At 52.2% G+C, this 16,076-nt stretch overlaps 1 protein-coding gene across 1 annotated transcript in view; it reads left to right on the top strand.

The window, feature by feature from the left end:
* Window positions 1-12,515, top strand: part of CLIP2 (CAP-Gly domain containing linker protein 2) — a gene marked incomplete at both ends in the record, with an annotated part of 59,833 nt that extends 47,318 nt beyond the window's left edge. Inside the window, 7 exons of the mRNA XM_079719050.1 lie at window positions 276-333; window positions 2,935-3,018; window positions 3,979-4,135; window positions 5,682-5,841; window positions 7,537-7,728; window positions 8,016-8,078; window positions 12,381-12,515. Of these exons, the coding sequence (XP_079575176.1) occupies window positions 276-333; window positions 2,935-3,018; window positions 3,979-4,135; window positions 5,682-5,841; window positions 7,537-7,728; window positions 8,016-8,078; window positions 12,381-12,515 (849 nt within the window). The remainder of the gene's footprint in view (window positions 1-275; window positions 334-2,934; window positions 3,019-3,978; window positions 4,136-5,681; window positions 5,842-7,536; window positions 7,729-8,015; window positions 8,079-12,380) is intronic.
* Between the last annotated feature and the right edge of the window lie 3,561 nt (window positions 12,516-16,076).

Here is a 16,076-nt window from a genome sequence, read left to right as displayed (position 1 = left end):
GTAGGCATCCCAGGGAAGGAGACATCTGTTTAATATAATAGGCGTTTGCACGAAGGAAAGGGTAGGAGGTGATCACGTGGAAGCTACATAAACAGCCTTCCGGGGCCCTGGGAGCAGAGGGGGTCCTCTTGTCAGGGAAGCTAGCCCAAGGACATCTGTGCCCCCTGCTTCATCGAGCCCCTGAAAGTCTCCTTGAATTGGGGAGAGGTGGGCTGGCTGGGGCTGAGGGCCGAGAGGGGGAGGCGAGTGTCCCCCTTACCAGGCTCTCCTTTCAGATGATTGAGTCCAACGACATTTCAGGGGAGAAGATGAGGATGAAGGAGACTGTGGAGGGTGAGTGGCCGCTGGGCCGGATGAGAGGCGGGGCTATGGGGAAAGGCTGGTCAGTTCTGCCTCTGAGCTGGGTCCCACTTTGTTCTGCATCATCTGCTGTTTGGTGAGAGCCGCCTACTGTGTGCACCAGCCACTCACCCACCAGGTGAGGAGGGCGGAGGCTCAGTTTATTGAGAACCTGATTGTATGTTTGATCTTGTTATTTTTAAAATAGGTATAAACTTCAGCTTGTTCAAAGGGCATATGGCAAAGCATCCTCTATCCCCTAGTTCCCTCTGCAAAGGCACAATGTTGGCCAACTCATGTCTCTTTTCCAGACATGGTTTATGCACATACAAGCACAGAGGTAGCACAGATGGTGCCACACTTCCCACACTGTTTGGGCCCCTTACTTTTTTTTTGGCCACGCCATGTGGCTTGCGGGATCTCAGTTCCCTGACCAGGGATTGAACCCGGGCCACGGCAGTGACAGTGTGGAATCCTAACCACTAGACCACCAGGGAACTCCTTCGGGCCCCTTACTTCTTTTTTCCCATTTAATAATGTATCTTGGAGACTGCTCCCTGCCACTACATTCTTTTATGTGGTGCAGAATATTCCATCATGTGGAGCCACCATCGTGTATTTAGCTGATGGATCACGGGTTGTTTCCAGTTTTTGTCTGTTACAAACCCTGCTGCAGGAAATTACCTTGCCCTCCATTAGGCTCAACCCGGGCCCTCAGCAGTGAAAGCGCAGAGTCCTAACCACTGGACTGCCAGGGAATTCCCAAGGCTCAACTCATTTTAACTCCCACCGGCTCTGGTTGAAAGTATGTTTCCCCACAAGCTTCACCAACAAAATATTTCATCAAACTCTGTGATCTTTGCCAATCTCAACTGTAAAAGATGTTACCCGATGTAGCTTCAACTTGCCTTTCCCTTATGTGAGTGACACTCCATTGCCATTTCTCCTTGCATCCTTTGCCCATTTTTTTCTCTGTTGGGTTATTGATCTTTTTGTTGATTTTTAGAAACTACTTACATATGACTTTGCAAGCATTTTCGCCCCATTTGTGGTTTGTCTTTTGACTCTTCTTTGGGTGGTGGTTGCCGTGCAGATTTTTAAAAATCAGTCTTTTCTTTTTGGGATCCTGGGTTTATTATTTTTAAAATGTATTCCGTGGTTTCCTCTAGTACCTTTTAAGTTCCATTTTCTATGTTTAAATCTCTGATCCATCTAGAATTCTCTCTTCTATAAGGTGTGAGGTAAGGATCCATTTTTATTTTTTTCCCAAGAGTACCCACTTATGCCAGTACCATTTTTGAAAACCTCATCTCCTGCCTCCACTGATTTGAATTAACCAAATTTACCATCTTTAAATTCCATCAGGTAATTGGCTCTATTTCTAGACTTTCGATTCTTTTCCAATGACCTGTCTGTCTCTTCATGTGCCATTTCTGCAGTGTTTTGAAGCTTTGTTTATATTTCAGTTACTGGCAGGGCTAGTCTTCCTACTCTGCTTTTCCAAAATTCTCTCAGCCATTCTTTTTTTTTTTTTTTTTTTAATCGAGACAAAATTAACGTAAAATAAAATTAACCATTTTAAAGTAAACAATTCAGGGGCGTTAATACATTCACAGTGTTGTGCAACCACCTCCTCTATCTAGTTCCAAAACATTTTCATCACTCCAAAAGGAAGCCACATATGCATTATCAGTCACTGTCTATTTATCCTCTCACTGCAGCTGCTGACAACTACTAATCTGCTTTCTGTCTCTGTGGATTTGCCCATTCTTAATGTTTCATATAGATAGAACCATACAATATGTGGGCTTTTATGTCTGGTTTATTTCACTTAGCATAATATATTCAAGATTCATCTGTGCTATAGCACATGTCAGTGTTTCATTCCTGTTTATAGCGGAGTAATATTGCATCGTATGCATCACCACATTTTGCTTATCCATTCACCTGTCAATGGACATTTGGGTTGCTTCCACCTTTTGGCTATTGTGAATAGTGCTGCACGTGCAGGTACTTGTTGAGTACCTGTTTTCAGCTCTTTGGGATATATACTTAGGAGCAGAATTGTTAAGTCATATAGTAATTGTGTGTTTAACTCTTTGAAGAAGTTTTCTGCCAGACTCTCTTGGCTAGCCTTGCTTATTTTTTCCAAGCGATTTTAGAATCAGTTTATCTAGTTCCACAAAAATTACAATCTGGCTGGTATTTTTATTGGTATCATGTCAAATTTATAAATGAACTTACAGAAAGTTAATACCTTTCTAGCACTTTCCATGAATCTTTTTCATGACTGTTCTGAGGCTGTCCAGTATTGAATGCACATGGCCAAGTGACATGGGCACCATTACTATCCCCATTCTTCACTTGAGGAAACTGAGACTCTGAGAGTTAAGTTGCCCAAGACCACACAGTATTGGTGCCTCTTCTTCAGGGTGGGTTACCCAGAGGGACCACTGGGACGAGGAAGAACTTGGACTCTTGAGGCCAAGTGTGACCCCATTTTAGGGTTTTGATGGAAGGGCCACCCTCACACCCACTGGACCGCAGTGTTGGCCCTGGAGTATTGATGGCCCCTCATCTCTCCCTTCACCCCAGGCCTGCAGGACAAGCTGAACAAGAGGGACAAAGAGGTGACAGCCTTAACATCCCAGACCGAGATGCTCAGGGCCCAAGTAAGTGGTAAGTCTCCCTCCTTCACGGCAGATGCGGGGAGCTTGCTTTGGGCCGTGTGCCAGTCCAGCAGGGGGTGGGTGGTACTGCGTCAGCGTGCCCTCCCCCACTCTGCCTTGAGGAGAAGGCGGCCTGGCCCAGTTCACATGCACTGGGCTTCCGCCTGGACAGCAGTGAATGGGGAGCAGTAGCCCGCACTCGGTCCATAATATAATTGGGGGCCCCAGCCAGCTTCTCTCCTCAGAGCCAGGTCTGTGTTCTCTGTGTTCTGAAATTGCATCACTAGTTCTCACTTTCTGGGCTTGAAGACCCTTGGGTTTCAGTCTCTCTACTTTTTGATACAGTATTTGTGCACCAGCCCCTAGAAGAAATACCAGGATTTCAGAATCAGGGGGAAGGACTTTGGCCACAGCAAAAAGCAAGGCACAGGGAGAATGAGGCCAGAGGGGAGACTGGGGAGAGACGGGGGGTCTGGAGTTTGTGACTTGGTGACAAACTGGCCCTGCTTCTTGTCCGCCAGAATGCCATTGGTGGTGTCCATGAGACGGCCCCCATCCTGGGAAATGGTTCCCACCCCACTCCTATCCAGTTCCCATCACGTTCACGTGGCATAATTGGTCCCGACCAAGGTCAGTTGACCTCAGATTCCTCCGGGGCCAAGGTGAAGTTTTAGCTTTTCCTTGTCCAGGCAACAGTGTAAATACCCGGGCCCTGTCTCGGGAAGGGTGGACTGCTTTCCTGACACCAGAGGGCCCGGCTACTGTGTGGGAGCTTTGGTCTGCTTTTCGTAGTAGCTCTTCTCGGCCCCTTGCTGCCTGGCCCTACAGGACAAGAGAGGCCCACTCAGTGGAGTGTGTCCCTGTGACCCCTGGGAAACCTGCTCCCTGCCCGGGCCTTGGCCCCCAGGTGGGATAGATTCCCACGGTGATCCCAACGCTCTCCCTCCTTGCCCTGCCGGCTGGCCCTCAGCACTGGAGAGCAAGTGCAGGTCGGGAGAGAAGAAGGTGGACACCCTCCAGAAGGAGAAGCGGCGCTTGGAGGTGGAGCTGGAGGCCATGTCCCGGAAGACCCATGACGCCTCGGGCCAGCTGGTCCTCATCAGCCAGGAGCTGCTCAGGAAGGAGCGGTGAGTCAGCCGTGGGCTGTGTGGTCAGACCTGCCTGACCCTCACTCCACCCAGTTAATATTAGCCAGTCTTCTCCAGAGGCGGGGCAGGGATAGACCCGGTGGATAGATGGCTGGCATCACCGATGATCACCATACTGTGCACTGCTAAGCTCCGATGAAGCCTCAGAATCCTTCTTAACACAGTTCTCCAAGCAGAGCTTATAGGAAAGGTTAGTGGTTCCCAAGCATCTTGGGCCCAGGGACTCCTTGAAACTCTTAAAAATTATTGAGGATTCCTACCACCTCTTCCTTGAAGCTCTTCTTGATTGATGTAGGCCACCGTGAGCTCCTCCATGCTTCTGTGGTACTTAGGATGGGAGTGGGACATCAGCAGATTAAACAAGTAGAGATTTATTTTCCTCACATAACAAGAAATCTGGAGGTAGCTGTAGCTGGCATTTGGTTCAGTGGCTCAAGATATCAGTGCCAACACCTTTGTTCTCTTGGGTTCTGTTAGACTCTCCCTTGTGGTTGCAAGGTGGCTGCTGAAGCTCCAGCCATCAGGAGCCATCATTCCTAGCAGGAAGAAGGAGGAAAGGGAAAGGGTCAGTGCCAGCAGACTTCCACTTTGTTCTCAACTACCCATGGCCACCCAGAGAGGGAGTTTTCCCCTCCTCTATAGTAGATGCAAGCAAGGGAAAGAGCTTAGAAGGTGTGTGTCCTTTTCTCCCGTGTTGTGCCCATGGAAGACATTGCTACTTGATCACTGCACTCTTTTTCTGCAAAGCCCAGAATCATTCTCACCACAGTACTCCAGGCAGCTACTGCCAGTTGATTAAGAGTTGACATAGGAAATAAAACTTATTTGACATCAGGCGTTTAAAATGTCTTGCCACATGAGCTCTCTTGGATAAATGTTTTGTTTTTTTAATTTAACTTTATTATTATTTTTTAATTTGAGATAACATTGATTTATAACATTATATAAGTTTCATATGTACAACATTATATTTCTACTTCTCTATTATTTAGTTTTTAATTAAACAAATACTATATTCTCTTTTTAAAATTTATTTTATTAAAGTATAGTTGATTTACAATGTTGTGTTAATTTCTGCTGTACAGCCAAGTGATTCAGTTATACATGCATATACATTCTTTTTCATATTCTTTTCCATTATGGTTTATCACAGGATATTGAATATAGTTCCCTGTGCTCTACAGTAGGGCCTTGTTGTTTATCTATTCTCTATATAACAGTTTGCATCTGCTAATCCCAAACTCCCAAATATGCTCTTTTTAAAAAAAAAAAGTTCAAAATCATTCTAAGAAAGGCTAAGTCCTCTTGACCGTACCATCCCCGAATACTGGCCCCTCTCGGGTTGTGGTTGGATGGTTTCAGGCCTTGTATTTCCTCTCTGGCCCCTCCTGGCACAGATGCTGTCTTACTAGCCAGCGTACCCCCTCAGGGTGGCCAGTCTCCAGGCACTTGGCAAATTGCGGAGAGCGGGAGGGGAGGGGCCCCTCTGAGTGCAGGTGTTCTGTGCGCCCCCCGCCCCCTCCAGGAGCCTGAACGAACTGCGTGTGTTGCTTCTGGAGGCCAATCGCCACTCCCCGGGGCCTGAGAGGGACCTGAGCCGCGAGGTCCACAAGGCCGAGTGGCGGATCAAGGAGCAGAAACTCAAGGATGACATCCGGGGTCTGCGGGAACAGCTGACCGGGCTGGTACGTGGGGAAGGGGGCGGCCTGGGGATGGCGGACACCAGGGAGGGACTGGGGCTATCTGCTGTCAGCCATGGAGACTGGTGACCTCCTGGAGCCACCCCAGGGATAGCCAAGCCACAGGGAGCGTTCAAAATCCCCTAGAACCACAGGCAGGGTCAGCGAGGTACCTGGTGGAGGGGCCATGGGCGGCCCTCTTTGTAGATATTGTGGCCAGCTGCGTGTCCGTCTGGGTGATGCAGTGCAGAGGAAGACTTCCTAAGAATCTCACCAGTCCAGAGGTGGGATGGGCTACCGGCAGGTGGTGAGCTCACCATCCAGAGATGTAATCAACCAGAAACCAGCTCCTTGTTCAGGGTCCAACAGTGGTGATTCATGCATCCATCTCAGGAAGGAGAGGGGAACAGGGGCCTGACTGAGCAGAGTCTCCAGAGGTGGGGGTGGGGTAGGCGAGTGATGCTGGTAGCACAGGACAGAACCATCCCACTCCATCCCCCTGTGGTCAGCCTTCAGGATGAGCCTGTGGCCGGTTCTTGGGCCTGGTCAACTCCAGAGCATTGACAAGATAGGGTCTGGGAGGACAGGACTGCTGTCAGGGGAAGCTGCTCCAAAGACCCTCGCTGCCCTCCCACCCAGCCACACAGGCTCAGCCACGCTGGAGGCGATGGAAGGAGAAGAGAGGCCTGCAGCCATGGAAGCAGCCCTGGGCCTACAGGGTTAAGGGAGAAGGGTATCACTCTGGCTTCCTCCAACTGTGTGTATGGGGACCACCGGGCCCAGCCACCCTGCGGCCTTTCAGTCCTGGCAGGTCTGGCCAGCAGGGGGTTGGTTACAGAGCCCTCCGTGGTCCTCGTGGTGCTGTGAGCCTGGGCCAAGGCCCCGAGGCTGGTGTGGATTTGGGAGCTCTGATTCCAAGGCTTTCCCAGAGCCGCGTGGGGGGGGCAGAGCTGCGCTGACTGTCTCCATGGGCCACAAGCTGGTCAAATTTACATGTGACTGGCTGCCCCTTACCCTAGGAGAGCCTCTGCCATGTCCCCCTGCACTGTCCTCAGTGCCACGGAGCTGCCCCCCTGGGAGAACTAGGGACAGGCTTGGTGGTTAGAAAACCTCCTGAATGAGGAAGGTTTGGGTGGAGAGGGAGGTTTGGGTAGAGGGTCAGAGCAGAGCCGAAGGACCCTGGAGGCACCGGCCCAGGGAGGGCAGTGCAGGGAAGCTTCGTGTGGGAGTGAGGAGGCTGGTCTGCCCCCAAGGCAGGTGCATCTCCAGGTACCATGGTGGGCGGGGTCAGCTGCAGAACACTTGGAACGGAAGGGAAGGCATGTCCTGTTGGGGCAGGGGCGGGTTCTGAGGAGAGGTTCGGGGGTGAGGTCTAGAGGTGAAGAGGAGGGACCTACATAAACGGTGTTGAGGGAGGCGGCGGGGTGCAAGAAGGAAAAAGGGGGAGGAGGGGTCCTGGGTTTCGGGACCTGAAGAATATGGAGCATCTGACAGAGCCTGGGAATTCAGGGCGGGAGCCAAGGAAGATGCTTCAGAGAGGACCCTTAGGTGAGGGAGGGAGGCCTGAGGGGCATCCTGGTGATTCTCAGGCCTGACCCAGAGATGAGGTGGGGCAGATGAGTTTCTGGCCTAAAGGAGAGACCACCCTCCTGCGACACGTACACGCGAGCACATGCTCTTCCTCTCTTCTACTGCTTCCAGGACAAAGAGAAGTCCCTGTCGGATCAGAGGCGCTACTCCCTCATTGAGCCGTCCTCGTCCTCGTCCCCGGAGCTCCTGCGGCTGCAGCACCAGCTGATGAGCACAGAGGATGCCCTGCGGGACGCGCTGGACCAGACTCATCAGGTGGAGAGGCTCATGGAGGCTATGAGGGGCTGCCCGGATAAGTCCCAGGTGAGCTGGGTCTCAGCCAGGTCCTGAGGGGAGAGACTCCGCCCTGTGCCCTGGGAGTCCCAGCCCAAGGGGTACATGGCTTTATCCTGAGGAGCTCAGACTAAGGGCGGAGATGCCCTGAGAGCCTGTGTTTCCTGGGGTGTGTCCTGGGACCCCCACTCTGATGGGCTCTGCTCAGAGTTTGGATCCTGAGATGGTCCTGTTGGGAAAACCTCGCCATCTAGTGGACAAACCAGGAAATGCTGCCTGGTGAACCTTGCTCAGCATCTTGCCCTCGACTCTTACAGGCCACCGGCAATTCCGGTTCTGCAAATGGCATCCACCAGCAAGACAAGGCCCACAAACAAGAGGTAAGGGGCACCCTGGCCCCGGGGAGATGCTCTGCCACTCCCACGGTCCTCCCGTACAGGCCGACTTCTCTGGAGAAAAACTTTGAAAAGCCACCAAAAATACACAGATACATCGTGCAAGAGGCTTTTCAATAGGGTCGCTCACAGAGTGGGGCCAATGTAGTCCAACTTGATTCAGTTACCATCCTGCTCTTTTAACCTTGTTTCTCTTTCAAAAAAAAGAAAAGAAAACCTTTTATTATAAAGTAATACATGCCTACTGGGCACTTTTGGGGGAAAAAAATTAAAAATATATAAAGAAGAAAATACCAGGAATTCCCTGGCAGTCCAGTGGTTAGGACTCCATGCTTTCACTGCCATGGGCCTGGGTTCAATCCCTGCTTAGGGAACTGAGATCCCACAAGACATGCAACGAAGCCAAAAATAAAAATACCTACCAGTAGCCCTTCTACCCAGAGATGACCAAGGTTAACATTTTTAAGTGATATCCTTCGTGAACTTTGCTAAGCATGTACATGTGTGTATGTGTATGCATGTACAGTCAATCCTTACTATTGCGTATTTGCAGACTTACCTACTTGGTAACATTTATTTGTTAACCCCAAAATCAATACTCATAGCACTTTCCTGGTCATTCGTGGACACCCGTGCAGAGTGGAGAAAAAATTTAATCACCGGACATGCACGTTCCCAGCTGAGCTCATACAAAACACCGTGCTGCCTTCTTGTTTAGCTCATTCTGCAAACAAGTGTCCTTTTCACAGTCTATTTAGTGACATGTTTTTCACATTTTCATGCTTTTTTCTTGGTGATTTCCACCGTTTAAAATGGTCCCCAAATGTCTTACTAAAGAGCTGTCTAGTGTTCCTAAGTGCAAGAAGGCTGCAATGTGCCTTCCAGAAAGTACTTTAGAGAAGCTTCATTCAGGCATGAGTTATGGTGCTGCTGGCCTTGAGTTCATTATTAATGAGTCAACAATATATATTCAGTGAGGTGTCTTTAAACAGAAGCACACATGAAACATGGTTACATATTGATCAATCAATGAAAATGTCAGACCAGAGGTTCGCAGGAACTTTGTAATTCCACTGGGAGCGATGGTTCAGTATTTGCTGATTCCGCATCTGTGTGATTCTGTAGAACAGAACTCCTGCAAATAACGAGAATTGTTATGTGTGTATGTATATGTCTGCAGATGTGTGTACACATTAACTTTTAAAAAAACATTTATTGAAGTATAGTTGACAACTTAGACATTAACTTTTTATTTGGAAATAATTTCAAGCTGACAAAAAAGTGGCAAGAATAAAAATAGCACCTAGAGCATCAGCTCTCCTTTTCCCCAACATAACATGTTGTTAATCTTTTGCCCCATTTGCTTTATCTTTTGTTCTCTATGTGTAGATGTGTGTGTTATATGCGTGGAGTATTTTTCTGAACCATTTGAGTATAATTGCATGTGTCATGGTCCTTAATACTTCAGTCCGTATTCCCTGAGAAAAAGGACGCGATTTTACATAAACACAGTACAGTTAACAATCTCAGGGACTTCCCTGGTGGCACAGTGGTTAAGACTCCACGCTCCCAATGCAGAGGGCCTGGGTTTGATCCCTGGCTAGGGAACTAGATCCCACATGCATGCCACAACTAAGAGTTTTGCATGCCACAACTAAGGAGCTGGTGAGCCGCAACTAAGGAGCCTGCCTGCCACAACTAAAGGGAGCCCACGTGCCACAACTAAGGAGCCGAGAGCTACAACTAAGGAGCCTACCTGCCACAACTAAGACCTTTCACAACCAAATAAATAAATATATTTTTAAAATTAAAAAAAAAAATCTCAGCAAATGTAATGCTGATACGAGATTTATATCCAATCACTCTCCATACCCAATTTCTTCACTTGACCAGGGAGTGTCTTCAAAGCTCTTTCTCCCTCAGTACAGGATCCAGTCTAAGGTTGAGTCAACTCATTGCATTTACTTGTTATGTCTCTTTAGTCTGCTTGAATCTAGAATATTTCCTCAGCTTCACTTTGATTTTTATGACATTGATATTTATTTATTTATTTATTGGCTGCGTTGGGTCTTCGTTGCTGCACGCAAGCCTTCTCTAGTTGCAGTGAGCTGGGGCTACTCTTCGTTGCGGTGCTCAGGCTTCTCATTGCAGTAGCTTCCCTTGTTGCGGAGCACGGGCTCTAGGCACGCGGGCTCGGTAGTTGTGGCTCACGGGCTCTAGAGCGCAGGGTCAGTAGTTGTGGTGCACGGGTTTAGTTGCTCCGCAGCATGTGGGATCTTCCCAGACCAGGGCTCCAACCCGTGACCCCTGCATTGGCAGGCGGAATCTTAACCACTGCGCCACCAGGGAAGTCCCGACATTGACGTTTTTGAAATACAGTCCTCCCTCCTTTTTTTTTTTTTTTTTTTTGCGGTATGTGGGCCTCTCACTTTTGTGGCCTCTCCCGTTGCGGAGCACAGGCTCCGGACGTGCAGGCTCAGCGGCCATGGCTCATGGGCCCAGCCGCTCCGCGGCATGTGGGATCTTCCCGGACTGGGGCACGAACCCGTGTCCCCTGCATCGGCAGGTGGACTCTCAACCACTGTGCCACCAGGGAAGCCCCTCCCTCCTTTTTTAATAGAAGATTCCTCCTTTGGGGTTCGTCTGATGGCTCCTGCTGCTCGGAGCCAGGTTCTACAACTGAGGCTGGAATACACAGTCAGTGCCACGTTCTTCTCCGGGCATCACGACTGCGGTGTGTGATGTCCATCTGCCCTTCATTCCTGATGTGAATCTTGATCACCTGGTCAAGGTGTTGTCTGACTCCTCCGCTGTGTAGTTGCTGGTTATTTCCTAACGAGCGTTCGGTGGAGACCCTGGAAGACCCTGTGGATCCTCTGCTCGTCACCCAGATGTCCCCTGGATTCATCATCCATTCATGGATCTTGCCTGAGCCGGTCTTTACCGTGAGGGTTGCAAAGTTACATATAAATTATTGTACTGTATTGTATTGTATTATTATTATTTTTTTGGACACGCCGCAGAGCTTGTGGGATCTTAGTTCCTCCACCAGGGATCAAACCTGGGCCCCCTGCAGTGGAAGCGTGGAGTCCTAACAACTGGACCGCCAGGGACCTCCCTAAATTAAGTTAATGGAGTAGGTAGTGTGCTCTATATTCAATTTCACCTCTTGGTTTTTTTCACTGAATATTTTCTCTCTTCCTTAAGCAGTCTTTGTAAAGTCTTATGTTTTATAAAATTGTGGGTAGAAAATTTGTTTCCTAAAACTTCATGGGCCTGACTCCCTTGCTGGGAATGTCTTTGCTGTGTTGTGTTTTAAGTGGGTGCCTGGTGGCCTCCACCCCACAGTTAGCCACTGGCATTCACCCACAGTGTTAGAGAGCCCACCTGGGGCCCAGGTGCTAGCCCGATTAGGCTCTGTCCCTGGCTTGCTGTGTGTTTGGGCCAGTGAGGCTGGAGCACAGGAAGGAAGGCTTGTCCTTCCAACTTGGCCAGTGGGACCACGGCCGCAGGCGCTCATGTAGAGACAGAAGAACCCTGGCCACAGCATCTGCCGAGGGCCTGGCCCTGTGAGTGAGAAGCAGAGAGAGAGAGATGGGCGCGGGGAGGAGGGGACCCTGCACAGGACCAGAGAGCAGGGTGGAGGCACGGAGCTGTAGTGGGACGTGGTGGGGTTGTGTCTGCAGAGGAGCTGCCTGTACCAGGCACCCTGGGAGTTGATGTCCAGACCTTGTGCGGCTTTGTCCTGCAAGGCACATGGGGGTCATCCTGGTTTACAGATGCAAAAACTGAGGCTTGGGGTCTCAGCACTAGTTTTCCTTTCCTCGGATCCAGCCTCCGTGCAGGCCCTCAGAGCTGTCTGTAAAACCCACCTGCTCTCGCCTCTTCCCCTCAATTCTCATAAACTGCTCCCACCCTGCCTCCTGTCTCACCATGCCCCAAACACACAGCAAAGAGACTGCTCCTGCCTCAGGGCCTTTGCACATGCTATTCCTTTTACCTGGCCCAGGTGGGTCTCCTCCCCCAGCCCCACCCCACCCCCTCTGTCGCTTGTCCCTATGCCCACTGAGACACTTGCTGACCAAGCCCATTCTCTCTCCAGGACAAGCACTGACCCTGAGGAACACTGTGGAGCTGCCGGGTCCACACCAGAGCCCCTCCAGCCTGCCCCAGCGGCGCCACCTCCAGGCAGGGGCCAGGACTGTTGCTTTGGAGAAGAGAACAGTGTAACAATAACGTACCCACCGCCGCGGACAATCCCCCACCCCGACCCCCCTGCCGGACCAGGAGGCTTCCTCAAGCACGACCTTCCACAGAAGGCGGTACAACCCCGGCCTGGCCCCCGGGACCTTCAGCCTGGACGCCCTGGACACCCTGGACACCCCGACAGTTTCTGGAGTTGGTTTGGGGAGGCCGAGGTGATCCGGCCAGGCCCCCTCCCCAGAAGGAGCTGCCCTGTGGACCATCTTGGCCCTTTGGGCACGTCCCTGCCCTCCCTTTCTTCCCCTTCTTCTCCTGGGTCCCTCTCAGACCCCAGAGCCATTGTCCCGGGAAGGGGCCAGAGGAGGGCTCCAGCTTCTCCTTCAGGCACCAAAGAGGGAAGTCCAGCCCTTAGGAGCCAGGTGGGGGACCCCCTTTTCTGCGGCTGCTTCCAGGCCAAGGCAGTCCCCAGGGCTTCTTGTCCCCGCATACTGAGCCTCTTTCATGCAGTGGTACAAGTTCCCTTCAGCCCGTCTGCCCAGTGAGGCCCCAGGTTCAAAGTGCTGGGAGGTGAGGCCCTTCGTTCCCACCCTGACCCCAACGCACACACAGCTCCGAGCTGCTGGCCGGAGGGTTGTCACCAAGGCCGGGAGCCACAGTATTAGGAAAGTCTGGAAGCCCCTCTCCTTCCTGCACCCCCTACCCCCAGTGACCTGGCTTGGAGCTGGAAAAGGGTGGCCCCAGGGGGCCCAGGACTAGGGCTCTGGGTATGTTTTGACTGGTCAGTAATATGCTGTCCCCTGGGTTGACTTGTTCCGAAACCGGGCCTGCCATCTGCAGATTCACCCTCGCAGACCCCGACATATACACCCACTGACCCTTGGCACACACACTCAGGGGGTCACGCGTGCACACGTGCCGTGTAGGTGGGACTTTTGCAGTCAGCCACACTCAGACCACATGGACGCTCACCCTCGGGTTCCAGGACCAAGCCCCAGGCCTGGCAGGGCCGTGACCACACGCATTGCAAGTGCTCCTGCGACCTCACCGTGCACATACACAGCCAGGTACACATGGGTGAGCCTTCAGGGGGGGCGTGGCCACACATGCACAGGAACACACATTCCAACAGCCCCCTTTCAGTGGTACAAGGCATCTGCCTTGGGCTTTTTTTTTTTTTTTTTTTTTTGCTGTACGCGGGCCTCTCACTGCTGTGGCCTCTCCCGTTGCGGAGCACAGGCTCCGGACACACAGGCTCCGCGGCCATGGCTCGCGGGCCCAGCCGCTCCGCGGCATGTGGGATCCTCCGGGATCGGGGCACGAACCCGTGTCCCCTGCATCGGCAGGCGGACTCTCAACCACTGCGCCACCAGGGAAGCCCCTGCCTTGGGCTTTTTAAGCCCTGTCCTCTGTAGCCAAGAAAAGAGCCCAAGGATGACTGGGACAAGAAAAATCTCCCTGCCTCCCCCGCTTCCCCTCAAGCCCCGCCAAGTTACTCCAGCCTCATGCGTGGTGGGAAAAGACAGCGTCTGCCCAAAGCCCCCACTTTCAGAGCTGGAGGGCCCACGGGTGACTGCCTTGTGCCCTGCAGCGTCTCTGCCCTCCTCCCCCAGCTCAGGGAGAGTGCTCACAGGGGCCTCTCCCACTAGGGTCTGGGGTGGGGGGGGTCTGATGGCCCATCACGGGGTTCCTGAATTGCACCAGGACAGGTATGCAGTTGGTGCCCCGGGAGCAGCCCAGGTAGCCTCTGAGTGCTCCTGGGTACAGGTGGGTGGTGCTCACGTCCCTGCCCCAAAGCAGCCCATCCTGGGGGTGGCCAGTTGGTCCCATCGGCCCCCTCCCCTCCCCCCGTTGGCTTTCGGTAGCTCTTGCATATGCGGTTTCATTAACAACGGTCTAGAAGCAACGCTGTAGTGGCTTAACCCAGAGTCAAATTCTACTCTTGCCAGCAAAATCGGGCAGCTGCCCTGCCCACTGGAGATTAGTCTACTAACAGCCAAAAGCCCACACCGGGAGGGGCTGAGCCCCCGGGGCGGGCTGGCAGGTGGCAAGCGCTTTCCCTGTGAGCGTCTGCGCCTGCCCAGTGTGCGCTCAGCCACGCCCCCTCCCCAAGTCCTCCCGCACCCTTCCCTTCCCCAAAGTGGAATTGTTGAAGTGTGGCGAGTCCGTGCTCGAGACAATAAAGCTTGTGACTGAGGTCCAGGACCCCTGCAGTTTCTGCTTCTCTCTGTGGGTTCCCTGGGCTCCCCCATCCTCTCTCCGCTCACTGGCACCCTGGTGCCAGGAGTGTGTCTTGATCCTGTTCCTTGTGGACTGCCAGCTAATTCTTACTCAGGTGTGAATGGCTGATGAGAGCCTCAGAGGGCCTGGTGTGGCTGCCACGTCCAAGGAGAGGGAGCTCAGCAAGAACAGGCAGAGAACCAGAGATGGGGGACAGCAGTGGAGGCCAGGCAAGGTTGCCAGAGAGGTCTGGGGGGTTGGATTTGAATCTGTTGGAGGTATAAGTGGGCCCACAAGGAACGATTGAAAATACAAAATAGTATGTACAAAATAGTGATGGATCAGCTAACACAAATTTGATGCGTTTGGTGAGAACACTTTTAAAACTTCAGTGAGCTAATCCTGTCTCCTGCAGCAAGATGTCTGTGGATCAAATGGTCAACGTTTTGCAAGCTTTATGGTCATTTTGCAGGCTGTGCAGTTGAGGGTCCTCCCCCCACCGCCCCCATGGAGACTGAACAAGGCTCTCGAGGTTAACAGCTGGATGTACCCAGAAGCTTTGTGCTCTTTCTCAGGCACTGTATCAGCAGAGTCCTGGAGGAAGCAGTGGGGCCGTGCGAGGGGGAATAAGAGTTTAAGGAGGGGCTGTGTGCACAGGTGTGGACAGAGCAAAGGAAACCTATGAGGGTCTCTACTACCCCCCCACACCCCGCCGCTCTTGCCAGCCCCTCCCATTGGCTGAACACAAGCAGAAGCCAAGGCAAGGGAGCCTATTGGAGGCCGTAGAGGTCAGCTCCTGGGGCACAGCCAAGATGGAGAGGGGGGTGCACAGTGGGTCTGGAGGTGGGGACAGATGGAGAGCAGTCAACACAGTGTCCATCCGGGGCAGATCTGGGATAGATTGAAACAGCAGCCAATTCTTAGGTTTCTGCCGCCTCCAATATAGTTGGTCTTTATCTTTCCAGAACTCATCAGCCCAGTATTCTGAAATTCAGAGAGCTTCTGCAAAGATCTTTTCCTCTGAGACTTACCAAACACCGCTGTGACTTACCGGGTTTTTTTTTCCATTTTACCCAAGGCACCGTGTTAGCCCAGTCACCCATCAGGCGATGACGCTAAGTGGGTCACCCTCCCCGAGGTAAAGCGTTTCCAGGACCAGTTTAACCTTCGTTGGGAACTCCACGCTGGGGGCTCGTGGTCGGAGAAGAGAGAGACCCCCCCACCCACTCATGGCTCCCAGGCCAGCAGTCGACGTAACCCTGACGTAACCCTGTGTTAGCTGCCGTGAAGAAGAGGTTGCTGGCGGCGGGGGCAGGGAGGAAGGAAGTGTGGGCAGGCAGGGACTGTCAAGGGGAGGGCGAGGGGCCTGGTGTCTCTGGCCGTTACAGCCGCGGGGCTGAGGGTGCATGCGACCTGAGGCCAGATGGAGAAGGGGGGCTTGAATCTCTTGGAAGGAGCTTCCTGAGTCCTTCTCTGTCCAGGGCTTGGCATCCAGGCGGTGCGGGATGAAAGGAGGACACCTGAAGGAGGATGAGGGCGGCCGTCCGCCAGGGGTGAAGTGGT

This window comes from Hyperoodon ampullatus, assembly GCF_949752795.1.
Source record: "Hyperoodon ampullatus genome assembly, chromosome: 14".
NCBI lineage: Eukaryota > Metazoa > Chordata > Mammalia > Artiodactyla > Ziphiidae > Hyperoodon > Hyperoodon ampullatus.
The sequence above is the reverse complement of the archived record's forward strand: the minus strand, read 5'-3'. Positions and strand labels throughout refer to the sequence as shown.